General features: G+C 43.2%; 1 protein-coding gene across 1 annotated transcript in view; it reads right to left on the minus strand.

The window, feature by feature from the left end:
- Positions 1-8,098: 8,098 nt before the first annotated feature.
- Positions 8,099-19,225, minus strand: part of LOC105564538 (TSC22 domain family protein 1) — an 81,027-nt gene continuing 69,900 nt past the window's right edge. The window contains exons 4-7 of the mRNA XM_012016980.1: positions 18,967-18,989; positions 11,075-11,233; positions 9,860-10,208; positions 8,099-9,468 (exon numbers count right to left, since the gene is read on the minus strand). Of these exons, the coding sequence (XP_011872370.1) occupies positions 9,048-9,468; positions 9,860-10,208; positions 11,075-11,233; positions 18,967-18,989 (952 nt within the window). The 3' untranslated portion in view covers positions 8,099-9,047. The remainder of the gene's footprint in view (positions 9,469-9,859; positions 10,209-11,074; positions 11,234-18,966; positions 18,990-19,225) is intronic.

Raw genomic sequence — 19,225 nt, forward strand, 5'->3', positions numbered from 1 at the left:
AAATGCAGTGCTTAAAAATAAACGTGTTTTGGATAAATAACTTTTGAATAAATAACTTATTAATTCAAAACTCCAAAACACGTTTATTTTTAAGCACTGCATTTAACTTCGAACAAGATCCGGATCCGAACAAGATCCGGATATCCGGATTTTCACTTAAATCGAATATTTTATCTCGGATCTATCTCTATCTCGGATATCCGGATACCCGGATAAACGGATAATCGTCATCACTAAAATTAATGCCCAAAAATGCCTAGTAATGCCGCAAATCTGTACACCATTAATGCCCTCAGCGGTTTCCCCATCGTTTTCTACAGATCGATCGTCCCAAGTAGAACAAGTTAATCGCAAAAACGTCAATGCGACATTAAAATGATGAATTGTAATGTCACATTGATGAATTTTAAGTCGTTAAATGATCGACATCAAGATTTACTTTGAGATCAAGATTGACTAATATTCTACTTGGAATACGCCTGATTCAATTGAGATGTGCGCTTGTCACTTTTACAAAAATTATTAGCACTGCAATTTCTAGCGTGCTATCACATCTTATCGAATGTCTTGCCGCCGAAACGGCTCACGAGAGAAAGCGGATATACGTATCATGAAATATTTCTTTATTTGTGCTGTACAATTTCAGATTTCGAAGATCTCGATTACAATCTCAGATTACGGTATATACAATAATAAAATAGTGCGCGTCTCTTTACAATTTGCGATCTTATATACAATTCGTGCTAAGTACGTCATTTACATCGGGACGGACCCTCAAGAATGGCCGCGTTCAGCAGAAAAAGCTGCTTCGCAACTGTCGTAAAAATCTTGAATCTGACTGGCGTGTGCTCCTAATTATGGCAGACTCTAAGAACGTACTCCAATCAACTTCACGAATTTTGCACCTGTTGCAAAGTAGGTTTTTTTCCGCTGAACGTAGCCAATGAAGCTTATCGTTTGCGACTAAATCGCGAAGAAACGATCGGACCGCTCGCGTCTATTTTAACAAAGGAACCCAGCGACTTTGTCATTACGTCAGATGGCATTTTAGCGGAGGCGAAATTACTTTCTTACGTTACATACGCATATGAGACACTGGCTTGAAATTTCTGCTCGCGGACACGCGCCGTCGTCGGCGCATGAATAGGCAATCGGAGCATCTACATTCATCTCCGAGGATTATGAATGATCGCTTTCCTCGCGCTAAATTAAAACTCGGATGACACAATGTTGTGAAGGAGAAAATCAATTTAATCTCCGCTGTATTTAATTTTCCTTTCACCGATACCAGATCTCTACCAGTGATATCGATTTGCTTAAAATATCTCGCTGACATATGTACTGACTTTCTTCCGGAATCATCCGACACGCGAATTAATCCGCTCTCGTATGCGGTGTCCATCTATCTCGGCAAGTTTTATCACAATGCGTGAAATTCCGCAACATCGCGCATTTTATAATTTTCGTGACTCTCCCTCAGGCAAGAAACGTTATATGTTTTTGTCGTTAACGGGATACGTGTGAAAGAAAGGATTGGACTTATTTTTGCATTTATTACTTTGAAATAAAATATACCATAAATGTAATATAAGTAAAACGATATAATGTAGAAAGAAAAATTGGTGATAATCTTTATATCGTATTTACTCTGAAGAGTAGATTTGATCGCGACGTTAATGACAGAAAAATTTTTCAGCGTTTCAAATAAAATTGGCAAGAAAGTATATCGCATAACCGTCCGAGATTTTATAAAAGTTTGATTTATTAAGTTCAATGTATATTTCACACGTATCCCCTGTGGGCAAGGACGACTATAATCGCTGTGATAAATTCCACTTCGCGATACGACAGCTGCGCATCAGCTGACAAATTCACGCTAGTTACAAAACGTTTTAACTTTCGCTCTTTCGCACTGTAAAATTACAAAATAAGGTATAACAGCATTCTTTTAACATTTGCATTTCTCGGATATACAGTCTTATTCATTAATGCCTGGACCTGAGTTTTACCCGAGGGGTAAACCCGAGGGGGAAATAGCTGACCAAAATCTTGTACACCACTGAAGCCCAATGAACATGACTTAATCTTATTTTCTTATTTTATTTTATTTATCTTGTTTTATCTTTACAATGCCCCAGCAAGGTCTAATGTCCAAACTAATGCCTTAGTTAGTGCCTCAGGCCTTGCTGGGGCATTATAAAGATAAAATAAGATACAATAAGATAAAATAAGACAAAGTAATGTCCATTGGGCATTACTTTATCTTATACGTGCAGCCTGAAACTCAGTGATTCGTATAGATGAGAAAAATGACGGTAAAAATGCAGGTCCAGGCATTAATGAAGAAGACTGTACGTGTTGAAGCGTTACATCGCGACACGCATATCGGCAATTTGTACAATAATCGCAGGAACGTTTGCAGAGCGCATACGGAAGATGTATCGGCCGACGGATGTTCCTTCGCGATATATTCGTATCGAAATATATTGAGGTACGAAGTCACACCTTCTTTGCGTGGACGAATAAACGGTAGAATCGAAATCGAAACGGCGTTTCGCAGCCGAGCTTCCGCAACGATAGATTCTCGATTCTCCATTGATGATTAATCGTTTTTACGCAAGCGGGTCTCAGTGCGGCCAATACCTGTTGCGCCACTTAATATATTAATCGACTGCCGCCACGTGCGGCGGGATGTCTAATTTAGTTACGCGTTTAATTTACAATATTTATATGTACAATACGTGAATCTAAAAAAATTTACAGGAGCCGTAGAAATATATTTTTAACTATTTATAATATTTAAATTAACATAATTCACTCGTTACATCAGTGCGTTACGTGAGAAATCGTTGCGACTTGCGTTTACTGACTGAATAATTAAAGTGATCAACGACTTCCCTCTCGCATCATTCACATCTGAAGTCGCGCAATTATAACGTAACATAAAACGCACAGTGCACTCGCTCGATACGTTGACATTGACTGCGTTCAAAGTACAACTAGTTTGCGCATAATCAGGCGTCGCTGCGACATAAGGCACTCTCGCAATACATGCACGCGCGTGGAATGAATTGCTAGCGGTAACTAATAATTATTAGCACGGATCAGTGAATCGCGGTCAAGATCGGCGGTGTTGCGGTGCAACGCTTTACCGCGATCTTTAAAATAACTCGTCGCGGAATAATATTATAAAACTGGAGCGATTAGCTCATAGGCTGACGTCAGTATTAAGGACGCTCGCGTTTAGTCTACAATCTCTGTGATGAAATTCCATATTTCGCACCGGTCGAAGTTCGCAACGGTACTTTCTTCTCTCTAAAAGTCAATCGGTGAATTATCACCGAATAGTCACTGATTTACAGTTATAAGTATATCACTGCGATTTTCACTATTCGCTGATCTCAGTGATAATTCGCTGATTGACTTTTAGAGAGTTTACGTGTATCGTGAGGCTTCATGAAATGAAGTAAAATTCCTTTAAAAGAATCGAGATAGAGAGGCTCTTTTTGTTTTTAATGGTATGAGATTTTAATGTTTTCTGAGAATATGTGCTACATTAATAATTTACTAATAAAGTTAAAAGATTTTTTATTTTTCGAGCCAGTACTAATATCTTCGTGTATATTTACCGAATTGTGATTATAATTTTAAAGAAGATATTTGATATTCGGTCGTATCGTTTTTATAGAATCATAAACATATTAAATATATGTTATTCGTAAATAAAATAAGGAATATAGTGCTGAGAAGATACGTGTTCAACTACATAGCCACACATAATTGAGTACGATCTTTCCACACGGTTCTTCATAAATGTTGAGTAAATTTTAATTAATTATACGCGACATTAATTTTGCTCGTTATTTGCATGAAAAATGATACATTCTCTGATAATGAAGCTAATATTCTCGCATCTAAATATTAAATTTAAAATTAATCGTGACTTAATATAATTTTCATTCGTTTCATTCGTAAACCACAAATTAAATAAAAATAAAAAATGAAAAATATCAGACATCATTGTCCGTATATTAAAAAGATTAATCGAAATGAATGTTGGCAGAGGAATGGAGATTTTATAAAATTTTCTACGTATACTCCAGCTAGTATCTTAATTTGAGAAAATATCAATTGAATCGCGCTTACAGCTTCTCGATACAGATAAGTACTTTCGTATCACTGGTTGACGAAATAGTTTATACGCTATAATTTTACAAGGGAGGATGGAATGTGTATAATTCTTAAGTTGCTTGCAACGATTCCGTAATAGAAATGGACGTCGGCGATGAAACGTGCATAGGATAGCCGAAATCGCGAAGAGCGACAGAGACATTCGCCATAATGCGTGAATTCTTGGCCGCACGCGCATATGTGTGCGAACACGGGTTCGAGGGGCAAGGAGGGGCCTGCGAAGGGAGGGGAAAGGCGCGGGAATCGCCAACACACATCTCGATATCTCACAATTCGATCTCTCGAGCCGGCCGCTCGTATATTTACATGTATAATTTATATATCCCGTAGTCCGAACGAACATGCGGTGCGTCCGGCCCAGGGCGGGCCCACGGCCGTCCTTATGATCGCTCTGGGACGTCCGTCGAATCCCGCGCGAGCCGGGAAGGCATTATAAAGGGAAGTCCGGCACGAGAGAAACTCGCGGGAATCCAGTCGCGCGAATTCCCACGATTGTTAGGCGACGTCGCTCGATGGCTCGGGGAATCTTCGGAAATTTTTGCGTATACGCATTGCGGGCGACATACGTTTCCCTCGCAAATTAAACGCGACAAGCGGTGAATTAAGCCGGTTATACGGGACGGACGCGGTCATTATTTTGTACTTTCATTTCTTGCACTAGCTGCGATAAAACCTGATCTTTATTCATGAATATCTCCCGATGTAGATTTCATAATTGCGCGCTTGCTAAATGCTCCGAGTACAATGATTTTGAAATGAAACAATTTAAAACTTTTCCCCCCTAATTTACATGCTGCTTGCGCAGTCACTATATCACCTATTAAGTTCTTCCTGTGTTCGCCGCTTCATAAAAAGATAGCAACTGCCATTATCGTTTGAGTGTCTTGTACAAAATGTCAGGTATATTAACGAGTTGCATTAAAAAAATTAATATAAACTTGAGTACGATCGTGATATTAATATAAGGCAGAAATAACAAAACCAAAATGCTTGATCGATAATTTCCAGATATTTTAAAGCGTCTTGTGTTCGCGCGGTTTAAAGCGATGTCCAGATCGCAAATAGCACAAAGATATAAAAAGGATGCGGTACTACGCGAGGTAGATTAACACGCGCGGTGGTCAGTCGTATCTGTCTCATCATAACGAAGGGCAACGTCGTTAAGAGATTTCGCGCGATAAGTAGCGGCGCAACCGAGTTAATCTATTGTGAATGCGGATTACGAGAAATGCGTATGGCGGCCTCTCGAATTGTCACGATCCAAATTACTCGCGAACACGCGATCCTGCCAGGAGTAGCAGGCGCGCGACGCAGATGCAGTAGTCGCGTGAATGGAAACGAGGCGGTCTCTAATTAAACGAATTCCATAATACGTTCTCGTACGCGTAACACGGCCGTGATAAGGGCTACCCGTCCGGGCGCGACCATGTGGTCATGGGATATTTTTTCGGGGGGTCGTGCGGGCTTTCCTTGTCGCCATTGTGTGGCCGCGAGGGCACAATTAATTATGGCGTACGTCCACAGAAGGAGCGCATTGTTGCGTCTGTATTGTTTAAATGCGCGCGTTGCGTACGTCTGCCGATTACGCGTCTCGATGCTCTCATGCGTTCATTTCGATCATTTTGAAAACAGCCGCGAAAAGTCATTTTCGAAGATGATAATCAACATATTTCTTTAATTCATTAGAGATAATGAGTTATAGATTACAGATATTTGTGGAAACTTTCTCTCTCTCCGATTCAGAGAGAATGTCGAGGTATTTAGAGCACGCTTTGGCAATTATATAAAGAGCGACGAGACGCTCGTCTTTTCCACTAAGTAAATTCCATATTGTGCAAATTGCAAACTTCCTGATAGCGAGCTTTATTCCTCTTTACAAAGATCGCGATATAATTTTCAACGTAATGGACGTTTCTTCGCCCGCAATTTCCTCAAACGCGCGGTAATTAGAGATTGGAGAAGCAAGTGGTTCTAAGCCCTTTTTATACAGTGACTTTCGAAACTGATTAAATATACTACACGACAATTATCTGTGATTAATTAATTTAAAACGACAACCGACGCGAAAGACTTTTCAATATCAACGTACTCTCTAAAAGTCAATCAGCGGATTATCACTGAACAATTCAGTGCTATGCTTATAATTGGTTTCAATGATAATGCACTGGCTTTTAGAGAATATAAACGATTTATGATCGCGCTACAGATATCTTCAACTTGATGAATTTTCACAAGAAATTCGTAAGCGATACGATTTGATCAGTTTCACCGTGTAGCGAGACGCGTTTAGACGAGCGCCGGGCATTCTCGTGCGTTACGAAGAGCGTTCGGTTGAAATGTAAGTATGTGCATGTGCGCGTGTGTAAGCACAGGTGAGTTAAAGGTGAACAACGTGAAACCGCGCACGGGAGAATCTCGAGGCGAAGCAAAGAGAACGCGGTCTCCTCGGGTTCGTGTTCCGGCGAGGGGAACAATCGGCTTCGCCTGAGAAGCTAATTAAGAGAACACGACGGCGACGATTAAACGATTCTCCGCCGAATCGAGCGAGACGAATTAATTCCGCCGTCGATCGGGAATCGAGGATAAACGATTGAAAGTGATACCGCCGCCAGGACCGAGACCTATCTGGTGCTCGAACGGTAATCCCTCGCGTGACATGCGAACGCGATTCGATGCGACTCCTCGAACGAGAACTTGGTATACGATCATGTCCAGCGCTTACCAGAAATATCTCCCACAATTGCCGTAAAACGTTGCCGCATTACGCGACGAGGTCGCGGGGACAATTTTATTGTGAGCGTTAAGCTCCGTCTGCTGTAATGCGTCTCTTCCGTCTCCTGAAAGGGCAGCAATTTCGTTATCCTGAATACTTTAGCATAAAATTCGACGAATCGGGCCACGAAGTCGACGAAGTCAACGAAGTCGTTATACAGATTTAACGAGCGGTCTTTTGGTCATTGACAAAACCATCCGCGATTAGTCGCCGCATTGTGCGTTGCCTAGTCCAGTTCTTTGTATAGAAGGGCAGAAAATAACGTAATAAAGTGCCCGCCAGGATATTTCGTGCGAATATCGCACACACGTACTTCGCTGAGCATCACGATCCGCCGACTTCGCGGCACGGAATTCTGCAATTTTCCATAATCGAGGCACGCACGTGAAAACGAGGCCTCATTTGCGCGCGGCAAGCACGGAAGGATGCTGGTCGGAAGGATACCGCGGCGGCGGAGATGCTTAGAGAACGCGGACGGATGTAGCCGAGGGCGCTGACTGGCAGCGCCCGAACGTCAAATTACGGGGCACCTGCTCTTCAAAACGACTTCATTTCACTCGGTATCGTGTAGGCATTTCGAATCTGCCGTGCGGTTTCTCCGCCCGGTAACGTCTGCAATCATACACGTGAAAATACCCGATTAGATTCCGAATTAACCCCCTAATGCGTCAGAATCTCGCAGAAACCCGTCCGAGTCTCTTCCCGCGGCAGTTTATGCAGCGCGCTGTACCGCGTCACTTGTTAAATCGCAAGCTTTTTCTCGTCAACTTAAAGTCGATTCTTTTTTTTCTTCTTCGTGAAAAACGCCGAGATTGTTTACCGCAATTTTCCAATTTCTAGCTTCATTTTCAATTCATTACAATCTGCGTCGTTTTTATTTCTTATGCAGAGGATCAAATTTAATGCGAGGTTACGCTTTGCTATATGCAATTTTATCCCATCAGCGTAGGCAATTTGAGCAGAACGCTGTTTCATGCGTTATTGTTGACCGCTCACGTAATGTAGGTCTGAAATTTCGCTCACCCCTCCTCTAATTGACATGAACGGTGGCAGAAATAATGGGGGGGGGGGGAGGGGGATCGATTTTTTCGCCTAGCACTGGTTGACTTTCGCGGGAACGTCGGGGCGGCATCAATTTATATCTCGGCATGTTATTACTGATTGGAAACCGCAACGCGCGATTCTCCGTGCGCAGTATCATTACGTTTTTGCTTTACGTTTACCGAGTGAAAATCGAGCGTCACGCCTGAGCTGGTGCCACAGTTACTCGAAATATCCGTGCGCCGGCCGTGCATCGTAGGCAAACGCGAACATAAATTTATCAATATTCTAACGAGCGCGATCGCGCGTTCAGTCGCGGCTGGCAATTTGAATATTTTTGTCGCGAGATGACAGGTTTTGTCGATTTGGCGAGACTAGCGCTTAATCGTGTATTAATTCCACGCAGCGGCGATTCTCTCTGGTCACTTACCTGCCAACCGGTTTATCTTCCGCTTGTCTTTTGTCTTGAAAAAAAGTTACGAGACATTGAATACCTAGTATTTTATTAGCGCGTAAAAGCAAAGGCGAACGCGCCGCGATGCCGATCGATTCGCGTCGCTCGATCCGTCGATTCGCGTGTCTCGAAAGTCGATTGTCTTAAGGACCACAAAGTGTGGCGACAAAGGAGCAAGTGGAGCGTTGCCGAGCAAGAAATCGATTTTATCCGGAACCGGTCTCCGATACATCCGCCGGTTAAACAACACTCTTACGAAACGTGATCTTTTCAATTCCTCCTGTACGGGCAAAACTTAAAATTCCACTTGCACGGGCAAAACTTAACCGTGCACCGTGAAACACCGTCTTGAAGAAACTTTCGAGTCACGACGACAGCGACGAAAAATTTCACAGTCTTTCGTCTCTTCTGTCTCCGCTTACACCCCTACTTTTTGTTGCAAGGACAACTTCCCATCGTCCCCGCGTGAGACGAGTTAAATTTTAGAAATACTACGCCAAGACCTCTCGTTGGCGAGCAAAGCGAACGCGCGTCGGTGCGATTTGCCTATTTCAAACTGTTCGTCGCCCGTTCCGGAAGCGTCGTCTCTTAAATATAATCCGAAGGCACTGTGCTCTCGTTGATCGCCGCCAGTCTGTACTGCGGCGCGTCCAGATTCTGCGGGTTCAGGTGCAGGTTCGTCGTGGCGGTCGTCGTCGTCGTCGCCGTCATCGCCGTCGCGCACGGCGCCGTCGCGCTCGGCATTTGCTGATTCGCCGAGTTCGAGCTGAGATCGCTGTAATAGGCGCTGCTCGGTGCGCTGCTGAGGGTCGGCCCGTCCGGCTCGGCGTCGCTTCCGGTGTACGCCGTGTTCTGGTACGAGGGATGCTCGCTGTTCCTGCTACCGAGCCTCAGCTCCTGGTGATGATGGTGATGATTGTGGTGATGGTGATGGCGGTGATGATGCTGACTCGGCGGTACCGGCGTCGAGGGCCCGTTCTCGTACATCTCGTAGTCCGGCTCTTGTATCCTAGAAGCAGCGATAGCGAAGCTCGCGATAATCACTGGACTGGCTATTCGACCGGAATGCGCCATTAACATACGCAAGGCGTATCGGCCGTATCGATAATTGCCGATTACGCGGCGGCGCGTGTCGGATGCGCGCGTTGTGGCGGGCAATTAGGCTCTGTTAGGAAGGTATTGCCAGAACAAAGCCGGCACCGGAGCTCGTTACCGATCTAGGAAGTCGAGAAACGATAAACCATTGCGTATTATCGGCTTTCGTAATCGTCGCTTTCGCGATCCACTTTCTGAATTAATCGTATCAGTGTGCAATGAAACGTTTTATGTCTTTAACGTGGTATCTTATTCTAAAACGACAAATACATTTTTCGTCCGCATTTGGAAAATACTCGACTCACCTTTTACTGTGCCGAGTGCGAAGGGTATCCGTCTGCAGCGATCCGTCGCTACCTCCATAATGACGATGTAATCTGGCAGCGTCCAGCTCGTGATATTCGTCGTCCTGGCCGCCGGAAGTCGTACCGTACGTCGAGCTTCCTCTCATTTGTAACTGTAAATCGCTCGCGTAGCTCGCGGCCTGCGAGTCCAGTTCCGCGTACAGAGCCTCGTCGGTTTGCATGTGGGTGTAGTGATTCTCGACCGGGAGATTCATCGCCCGTCGGTGCTGAGGCAGGGAGAGCGGCGTCGTGACGACTCCCGGGGTGCCGCCGCCTCGCCGAGAGCCCAGCCACGACCAGACGTTGTGCCCTAAAGTCCCATTTCATCCACAACTTGAGACCCATGCTGATTAGTAAAGTCCTTTATTATGAGATAGGATTCTAATGCGAGATAGCAGGTTTTCAACGTCAGTCACAAATCTTTTTTCGCTACGACTACACGATCCGACGATCAATTTTCCACTAAACAGATTTCACTCCAAGGGCAACAAGGTGGAACCAACAGACGACGCTTATTAATTTATAATAGCAGAAACTCCGCTATCTTATATTAGGAGCCTATCTCATAATAGGGGACTTTCCTCTACATTTCCTTAACGTACCTTGGCGGCGTGTCTAAAGGAACAATCGTCGCGACACGCGGTTTTAGACATCGAATGAGTCTGACGTGACTTTGGCGGAGAGAATAGGTAAAACGGACAAGTCTGTTTTTTCGTTTGTAAATTGTTTCGTATCGTTAATCAATTAATTTTGTTTTCAAATACGAATTCAGTCTCCTCCTGGGAAGGTAGTTTCCAGATAGGCGCAGCTATCGGACACACTTGATTTGTTGGCTCATTTTCATTTCTTTCGCTCAGCGCGCGCGCACGCGCGATATTTTGTTCGGCTTATCGGAAGATACGGACTCGTTTCGTAACATCGTGAAAGATCCTGCAGAACTATCGGCTAGTATAGTTGAAAACGCCGCGGAGAACAAGTCGCGAGATCCGGTTCTCGAACTTGTTCGAAATGAGACGTACGGCGGGAGACGGTGCTACCGCGTTCGCGGTACACGTAACGTGACGGGAACACGCGAGTAACGAGCGGCCATTTCTCAGGGATCTCTCCCTCGACGGCGAGGGACTACGCATATTTATCGGAAGCGTCGAACAGCAGGCGTCTCGTAATAACACTCACCTGGACTAGGCGCTACGTCGTGATAAGGCGGCAATTTGTCTAATTCGAGAGGCGGCCGATCGGGTATAACGGCCACCCCGCCGCCGGTGCCAGCCGCCCCCGCGGGTCCGCCGGCATCGGGCGCGCTCGAGTCCTCCACGCCGACGCCGCAGCAGCTCGCTGGAACACAAGAAGCGAAGCTCTCACACACATTGCTCAGTGCTCCGGAAAAATTCGTTGGCGCGTCGACGCGAAAGTCGCCTTTAGCTCGGGTTTCACCTAGCTCGCGTTTCTCAGGGTAGGGAGAGACCGTCGCTACGGCTCCTCGTTTCGGTTTAGCGGGATCCGCTTGAATTCACGGGACGCGTCTCTCGCGCCGAAACACGTCAAGTGCCAGGTGAGGTCGGCCCCGGATTCCGATACGTTTATGGTCCCACGTGCACGTATACACCCCATGCGCAAATATAAATAACTGCCCCCATATATAGAATGGCGACCGAACCCGAATCACCGCATTATGACATGCGCCCGCGTATAGAGAAAAAAAAACCGGCTGTCTTCTATATGGCCTCATTGTGAGCCTGTCATCGCGCCGTCACGGGCCCTCATAGAATCGTACTGAGGGTTGTAGCGTATCAGACGGTGGGGCGGATGGTTGAACCGGAGTAAGGGATGGAGAGAGGCGGAGAACGGAAAAAGATCTTGAAATTCGTGGATCAGAAACGCCGCCGCGACGATAAGTAGGCTTAGAATATGCCGCGGAGGTAAAAAAAAAGTTATGAGAATCTCGTGCTCTTTCCGTATTCCACGCTCTCTGTCACTCCCTTGCCACGAAGACGATCTCGTATCCTATATTACTTCTTTTAATTTTCGATTGTGGCTGAAAGGACTGTCTGTTTTGAAAAGCGTGTGGACGTCATTCGGAAATAGAGAGGCTGCTTCACGCGCTATTCTCCTACATTTTCACTCATGCTTAACTTTTAATTAGGCTTCTGTGAAGAGGAGACACTCCGATCGCGAGAGCGATCGTAATAACGGGCTTCTTAACGAAATGGTTGATGGACGTATTAGAAATCGTTGATTACTTGACTCGAGCGCACTTTCGCTTACATTTTTGTGGAAGTCTTATGTGGTAATTGATAACTTTAACCTTGACACGCTCCTAATTCTTTCGGTATCTACTTGCCGTATTATTCCTAAGCTGTTCACTTTCGCTTACAACATTTTTGGGAATTAGGTATTTTTAAACTCGTTTTCACCGATTAATCAAATCTCTAAATTTTTTCCTATTTATTAACGTCTACGGGTCTTGGATTGATCTTCGAGAGACTAAAATACTAAATTTAATTTCTTATACATAAAAAATGAAAGATTTTTCTTTTACTGCCCAATTTACAAGTCACGCGCGATTTTATTGCCAAATAATCGATTAACGAAATAACCGGTTATATAACTGTGAAATGCTTAGCTTCGTTAGAAAATCATTAAATCGAACCAAGCGTATTCTGTGACCCTCTATTCCTGCCTCGATCTGACGCGATTAAAGTCGTAATAATAAAGAGGGAAATCCGTTATATCTCTACAATTACGCGTGACTACTCTGCTTAATGCTGCCAGATTGCCCGATGCCATCGATTAATGCCGAAATGAAAAGTGTAATCGCGTTTATTTATTAACAGTACGCTGATACCGAGCACGATTACGACTTGCGACTTAACATTCCGCCGCTAATCTGCTTATTGCGGGAGCGGATCAGGCACACGACGATTTATCCTCCCGTCATTTCGCAACGGTATTGAACCAGTTCTCGTTACGATTTAACCAGTGTGACAAAATTCTAGCGTCTCTCCTCAAGTAACCTTCCCATTAAAAAACAAGAACACGCGTTCAAAACGCGTCCGCATTTACATTGTAAACTAATTAAAGAATTTTTTTGCATTTCAACACCTACTCAGCTCGTTTTACATTCGTGGCCGTTGACTCGACACGGGCGTTTTGATTTGTTTTTTAAATTCCCCATTATTCTCTCTTTTCCCCTTGATTTTACTCGATTCTCACGCAACGATGCGTTTCATCCTATTTTGACGACTGTTCGAAATTTCGACAGATACCTCGTTTTTCTGAAATAGGAAATATCTCTATATGTAAAAAATGTTTCATTTCTTATCAAAAACTTTTCGTGAGGTAGCTAGTGCTCTCCGTATGCTCTCCGTATTAAAATACAAATTTGATTCGCGGTGACGCAAAGAGTCATAGAATAATCTCAATCCGTGCAAATGTATCCCGTACGTGAAAGCACGTTAGGCAGCTGCGAATCAACTTGTTGTGCAACGTGACATAGTTTTCATCTTTCGAATGAGTTTAGGTAATCGAATCCGTTGGTTCTTCCAGATCGTCGTGCCGTATCATCTGCTGCGTATCAATTATTATGATAGAAAGGTAGAATATTAATTGGGCGACATATGAAAAATGACGTTGAAAAATATGTTGCGATTTCGAGGGACGGGACTCTTTCATCACGATAAGATAACTGAAGGCGTACCTAGAACTCATTTCTTACCTTGTCCACTATTGTCTCACGTGTGAGATATCACAAGATAAGAATTAAATACGTTCGGAGCATTACAGACGCTTACAGTTCCCTTGTTCGAATGTCCATTGTTTAAACACAAGAACATTATAAATAAATTATATCAGAAACGTTTTATTCACTTCTTGATAAACGTACAGTTTTTACAATGTAGTGTCCAGAATTGGAAGGATTCTTTGAAAAGATTTTGGAATAAACTTTCGAATAAGTTTTATCGCAGACCGTTTCTTGTTACATTTTTTGATATTAAGAATCTCTCGATAATAAAATTAACACACTAAAAATAAAATCTACTGGAAATTATGATAATAGGAAGTAAAGCTTATAAAAAATTATTTTATACAATAAACTTATTTCCTCTGTTCAATATTAGTTATACGTATAACTCGTGTGTTATTAACTTAATTGTATAATTCAACGAATTTTGTTGTAATCAACTCGATATAAAATTTTAATTTATACAACAAAAGGTTTCGCAGCTGTTCACATCAATATGTGTTGAGCGCGTGTAGCAAGCGTCTCGATTACTTGACGTATTACACACACACATTGACTGATCCAAAATATCGTTCCAGTCGGCGCGATAAGCCGATTAACGGATTCGATTCACCTTTTCTACTCGACTCCTCGATCGTCATTGTATACGGAGGATCGCACGGCAATCTAACGTGTATAGTGTGGACCCCCGTTCTTTTTTGCGCGAGAGCAGCCTCTTTCAGCCGTCCATTAACGCGCTGCTCGCCCGGTGGCACTTAAAGCAATCCTTATGCGCAGAAGAATGTACTATTAACGAACTTTCACTAATTTATTTTTTGCCCGGTAAGATATTCAATTATCTGTAATCTTGTGAAATGCCGGCACGATAAAGTTATATTTCGCAAGCTCCAGTTCAACGCTCAGTCAGAGCTCGTTATTGATTTAAATTGCGGATTTATTAGTTTTTGTAATGTTGAGGTTACATCCGAAAGAGATACTGGCAATATATTGAAGTATTTCTAATGAAAAGTCTGCTCCTAGAAAGTCTTATAAAGATATAAGCATTTCGATGCTCTATACCTGTATATCTGTATATTGTAGACCAGGGTATCTGTCATGGAAATGTTCGGAATGGATTCCGATCGAAATTATTTCGTTTCCCCTACATAACACAATAGAAATCTAGGAAGTAATTGAACAATTCTAATCGCAATCCATTCCAAAATTCTCCGTGATAAGGATACAGGGTATCTATCATGGAAATGTTCGGAATGGATTCCGCTTGAAATTATTTTGTTTCCCCTAGAAAACACAATAGAAATCTAGGAAATAATTGAACAACTCCGATCGGAATCAATTCCGACATTTTTCATGATAAGAGTACAGAGAATTTTAGGAATAGATTCCAACCGGAGTTGTTCAATTAGTTTCTTAGGAGAAACGGAATAATTCCGATTGGAGTCTATTTCGAATATTTCCACGATGGGTACCCTGAACTTAAAAGGCACAAGATTTTGTCGATAAATGACTAATCGAATCTCATAAAACACCACACATCAGATATAAAGTATGCCGTTCACTGTGTAGTGTTTTAAGAACGTATGTACGTAAATTAATTATCCTTTATTAATACTTACAATTAGGTGAAGTTATGAGAAATAAAGGGAGCTTTCCAGCAAGCGACACAAGTCGACACAAATGTCGTTCTGTCTTTATTATTCATTGAATGCGAAGAAAGACAGAACGACGTTTGTGTCGACTTGTGTCGCTTGCTGGAAAGCTCCCAAAATATTCGGCGTATGTCTACATTTTATGAATAACCGAAAAAAAGTCGCTTTAGACACGCGGCCTTGGCCTTGGCTGTTTACAGCGTGCGTGTTTTCGTTCGCGCGGTGGCAGGTAGCGGCGCAAATGGAAAACAATAGTCACCACGGCGGCACATTCTTTCTCGAAACGCGGTAGCGACAAGTACTGCGAGACGGAAAACGCGATCATTTTCTACGACCGATACTGCTAATTACTTCTTAAACGGGCGAGTTTAATTCTCACGAACATGTAACGACTCGTGTTGTTCAAATGTATCGAGGCTCATTGCGACTGTTTGTAGACGCAGACAATTGACACGATTTATTCACTTACGTTGAAATAAAAGCGAAACGAGATGAGAATTACAAACTCCTGTGAGCTTTATCGCGATCGTTGTTTCTTTGAAGACACAAGTGGAAGAATTGCCCGTCATTTTGGATATGATTTGATCGTTACTTGCAGATTGAAAGAATGGAGCAATGACTTGCCAACTCGAGTGATTTAAGTAACCGTGATATATCGGTCGTTTAATAATTTCTCGCATTACGCGAATTACGCGTCGCGTACAGTTAAGCTCTCGGAAGTGTCATGCAAAGTGTGTGCGACCGTAATTAATCATGTTTCGCAGTGCCGCGTGTGCAACGTAGGAATCCGAGAGGAGGAACAGTTCTGGGAAGCGTCGGACGTCGACGAGGCAACCGTATGGTGAGTAATTTATTACTTTCCTTACTTTTTTATTAGTTATTCTTATTCAGAATTTTAAACACGTGGATATTATATTTTGGCCAATTTGGAGCGTTGTAACCCGAGAACTTAATGAATCGTGATATTTTCGTTAGAATTACAATTTGTTAATTACATCTCCAGAATGCGCAATTAAAATATATAACTTAGTCATGTGACATCCCGCGCCTAAGTCGCCTATTTTGAAGATAACGTGATACATTTGACGTCAAAGTTTTGAAAAATTGTTTACTGAATAAGATACTTGCGTGTATCTATGCGTGTGTATGCGTGCGTGCATATTAACGCGCATATATTTAACCCAAGTCTATATTTTCTTGTCGTAAGGCGGCAAGCGGCTTATGGTCAAAGTCACGATAAGATCTCTTTGACGCTAGAATTTCATTTTGTCATTGAGAAATTTTCTCTTGTACGTATTACTACGCGATTAGCGGGAGCTCGTTGTTTCAAGAGGCAGCAGTAAATCATCGCGTCTTAACGTGTAATTGTATCTTAGTTGTTCGCATGCCTCTCTTAGCGGTTATCCGTTTTAAAACCGGACTAGAGAACTCGCCCGCGGGGCGAGAACAACGAAATTATGCATTCTTACGGGTTGCAAGTACAAATTGCTCTGCGCGGACCACCTTAGACGATTCCTTTGAGACTAAAGAAACGAAAACTGATAACGTTACCAAGCACAATCTGATAAACTTGTGATCGATTAAATCTAAAATTTTCAACATATCTTTTCAAGACGCTTATAAAATATAATACGAAAAAAAACGCAATATCATATAATAAAGGATATTAATGATTTTTTAAAAAGTTCCATCTAAAGTTTCATAAGCATACTTTTTAAATATGTTTCACATATTTTACGTGTTCATATAAGTGTTTTTTTAATTGGTGGATTATAATAGAGTCAGCTTCGGATTTAGGCGTATAGTTTAGAATTGAAGGCTAGAGCTTAAATCGCGTCGCGAAGACCCGCTGGTGATTCAAGAGGTTCAATGAAACGAGTGTCGGATAATTAATTCGGGTGACCCCTACATCCCAGGCAGTAGCACAATCCCCCCTGTCTTTCCGCTCGCTCATCGTCTTTTTACGCTCGCCGCCGTTCGCTCGTCGATCGTATCGTGCTGCGGCTGATTTTAAATCAGAAAGTTAATTAGACGCGTTTCACTGTCTTTTATGTCGCCCGGCCGTCCGTCGCGTCGCGTAGCGTCGCGTCGCGTCGCGTCATGTCGCGTCGTATCGCATCGCATCGCATCGGTTATATCCCTTAGGCAGCACGACAGAGAACGTGCAGCGGCACCGGGTCTTGTAGTTTATACCGCCGCGAACGGCTTGCATTATGCGAACTAATTAAACTCCAATCCGATGGCCGGCACTCGATGCCACGACGGTGTTGCTCCCTTTCCTCCTCGTGCCGACGTGCCCGTCGTCGCACGTCGTCAGCCCACCGCCGTGCACGCGCACGCTCGTGTATGGGGTCTCTCCGCGCAATGGGGCTCGCTCTTTCCTTTCACCGTCTGAAACCGTGACGGTCGTCGCTGGTCGCGACGGAGACGGCGATGGCGACGTCGTGCCAGACTACCTCCGTGAACACGAGACGGAGAGGTGTATCCCCTTTATCCCCCGATAAGAGACACGGTACCTTAAGAGCGTGTCTCGTGTTTTCGTACCGTCACGTTTATTGATTCGATTGATTGTCGCCCTATTTTTTTATTTTTCGGGATCGTACCGGATAGAGGCGAGCACGACGCTCAGTTTAGAGATCGCGCGATGAGAGATCGATACGAGCGAACAGTTTATTCTGTAACATTTCACCATTAACGATACCTACATATGCTTGCCGTAATAAAAGTGGAAAATTAATTAACACGATACGCGCAGGCTTCAAACGCGTCGATATAATTTTTCATATCACACATCTCTTTGTATTATACCGATGCCATTTTCACGAGAGCGCCTTTCTCATCCGCATGTCTCGCCATATCTTTCGGCGACTTGATGTTTACGATGTGGCAAAGCGAGGAACGTTTCCTGAAGGTACCATTTGTGAGGTCCCTTATAAAGCACATCCGAGACAGTGTTATTGTAAATGTGGATGTCGCACATTAACGCGTGATGAAGAAACGAGCGAGTAGAAGGGCGCCGCGAGCAGGTAACCCAGTAGGGGGGACCCGGGTAATTGGGAATCATTTCGAATCTGACCTGTCAGCGCCGCCGTGAACCCGCCGCGCCGAACATGGTACGTTAATTCGACATAATTGGGGGGCTAGTCCGTGTCTCGGCAATAAATCCAGACCTCCCTTTATTCTGATGAACCTAATCGTAACCGTGCTCAGTTTCGTACGAATGATTCGATTTATAGATCGATTTCGTTTGCATGATAAAATTCGTCTCGTATGCAAATTGACGATATATTGTGTTCGTTAAGAGTTTAAGCGAGAAGAGTATAACCGAGGATAGTATTTCATGGCGAAGTTTTGCGAGAATTATGCAACATATTTTGACAAAGGGAGAGCATTTTAAAAATATAAAATTAACAAGTGACTGGACTCTCGAAATTGAAAAGACAAATCAAGGATTTAAGCTGTGAGAACCAACACCGGTTATTAGTGCGTGTCAATCTAATATAATTGTTCAAATACAATTCTTGATTACAAGTTCCGGACGTTTCGGTTAAAGGTGTTAACAACGAAAGAATGTGAATCGCCAGTAGTTAATTAACGATAAAAATAATTGTTAGACGGCATTACGCTGGCAGATCGTGCGAAAGACACGTCGTGACTCGAGAGAGAATTTTGCTTACCTCTGCCACCGGCACTTTTTATCCTGCAACAGATGAAATAGAAATCGATGAATCCTGAGAACTATTTGTCATCGGTTATTTTATTAAGGTAATAATTGTGGTACGTTAGTTGCTTTTTTAAATATGAATAATTTCATTACGGCAAATGGAAACATTTCGTCGAACCATGGGTTGGTAATAATTGCTCGTAAAACGAGTGCTCTAAATAAATTTTTGTTTTCATTATAAAATTCTAAGTGGAGAAACATGCAAGTTGGCA

The sequence above is a fragment of the Vollenhovia emeryi genome, unplaced genomic scaffold (genome assembly GCF_000949405.1).
Source record: "Vollenhovia emeryi isolate VEMERY1.0 unplaced genomic scaffold, V.emery_V1.0 DF939163.1, whole genome shotgun sequence".
Classification (NCBI taxonomy): domain Eukaryota; kingdom Metazoa; phylum Arthropoda; class Insecta; order Hymenoptera; family Formicidae; genus Vollenhovia; species Vollenhovia emeryi.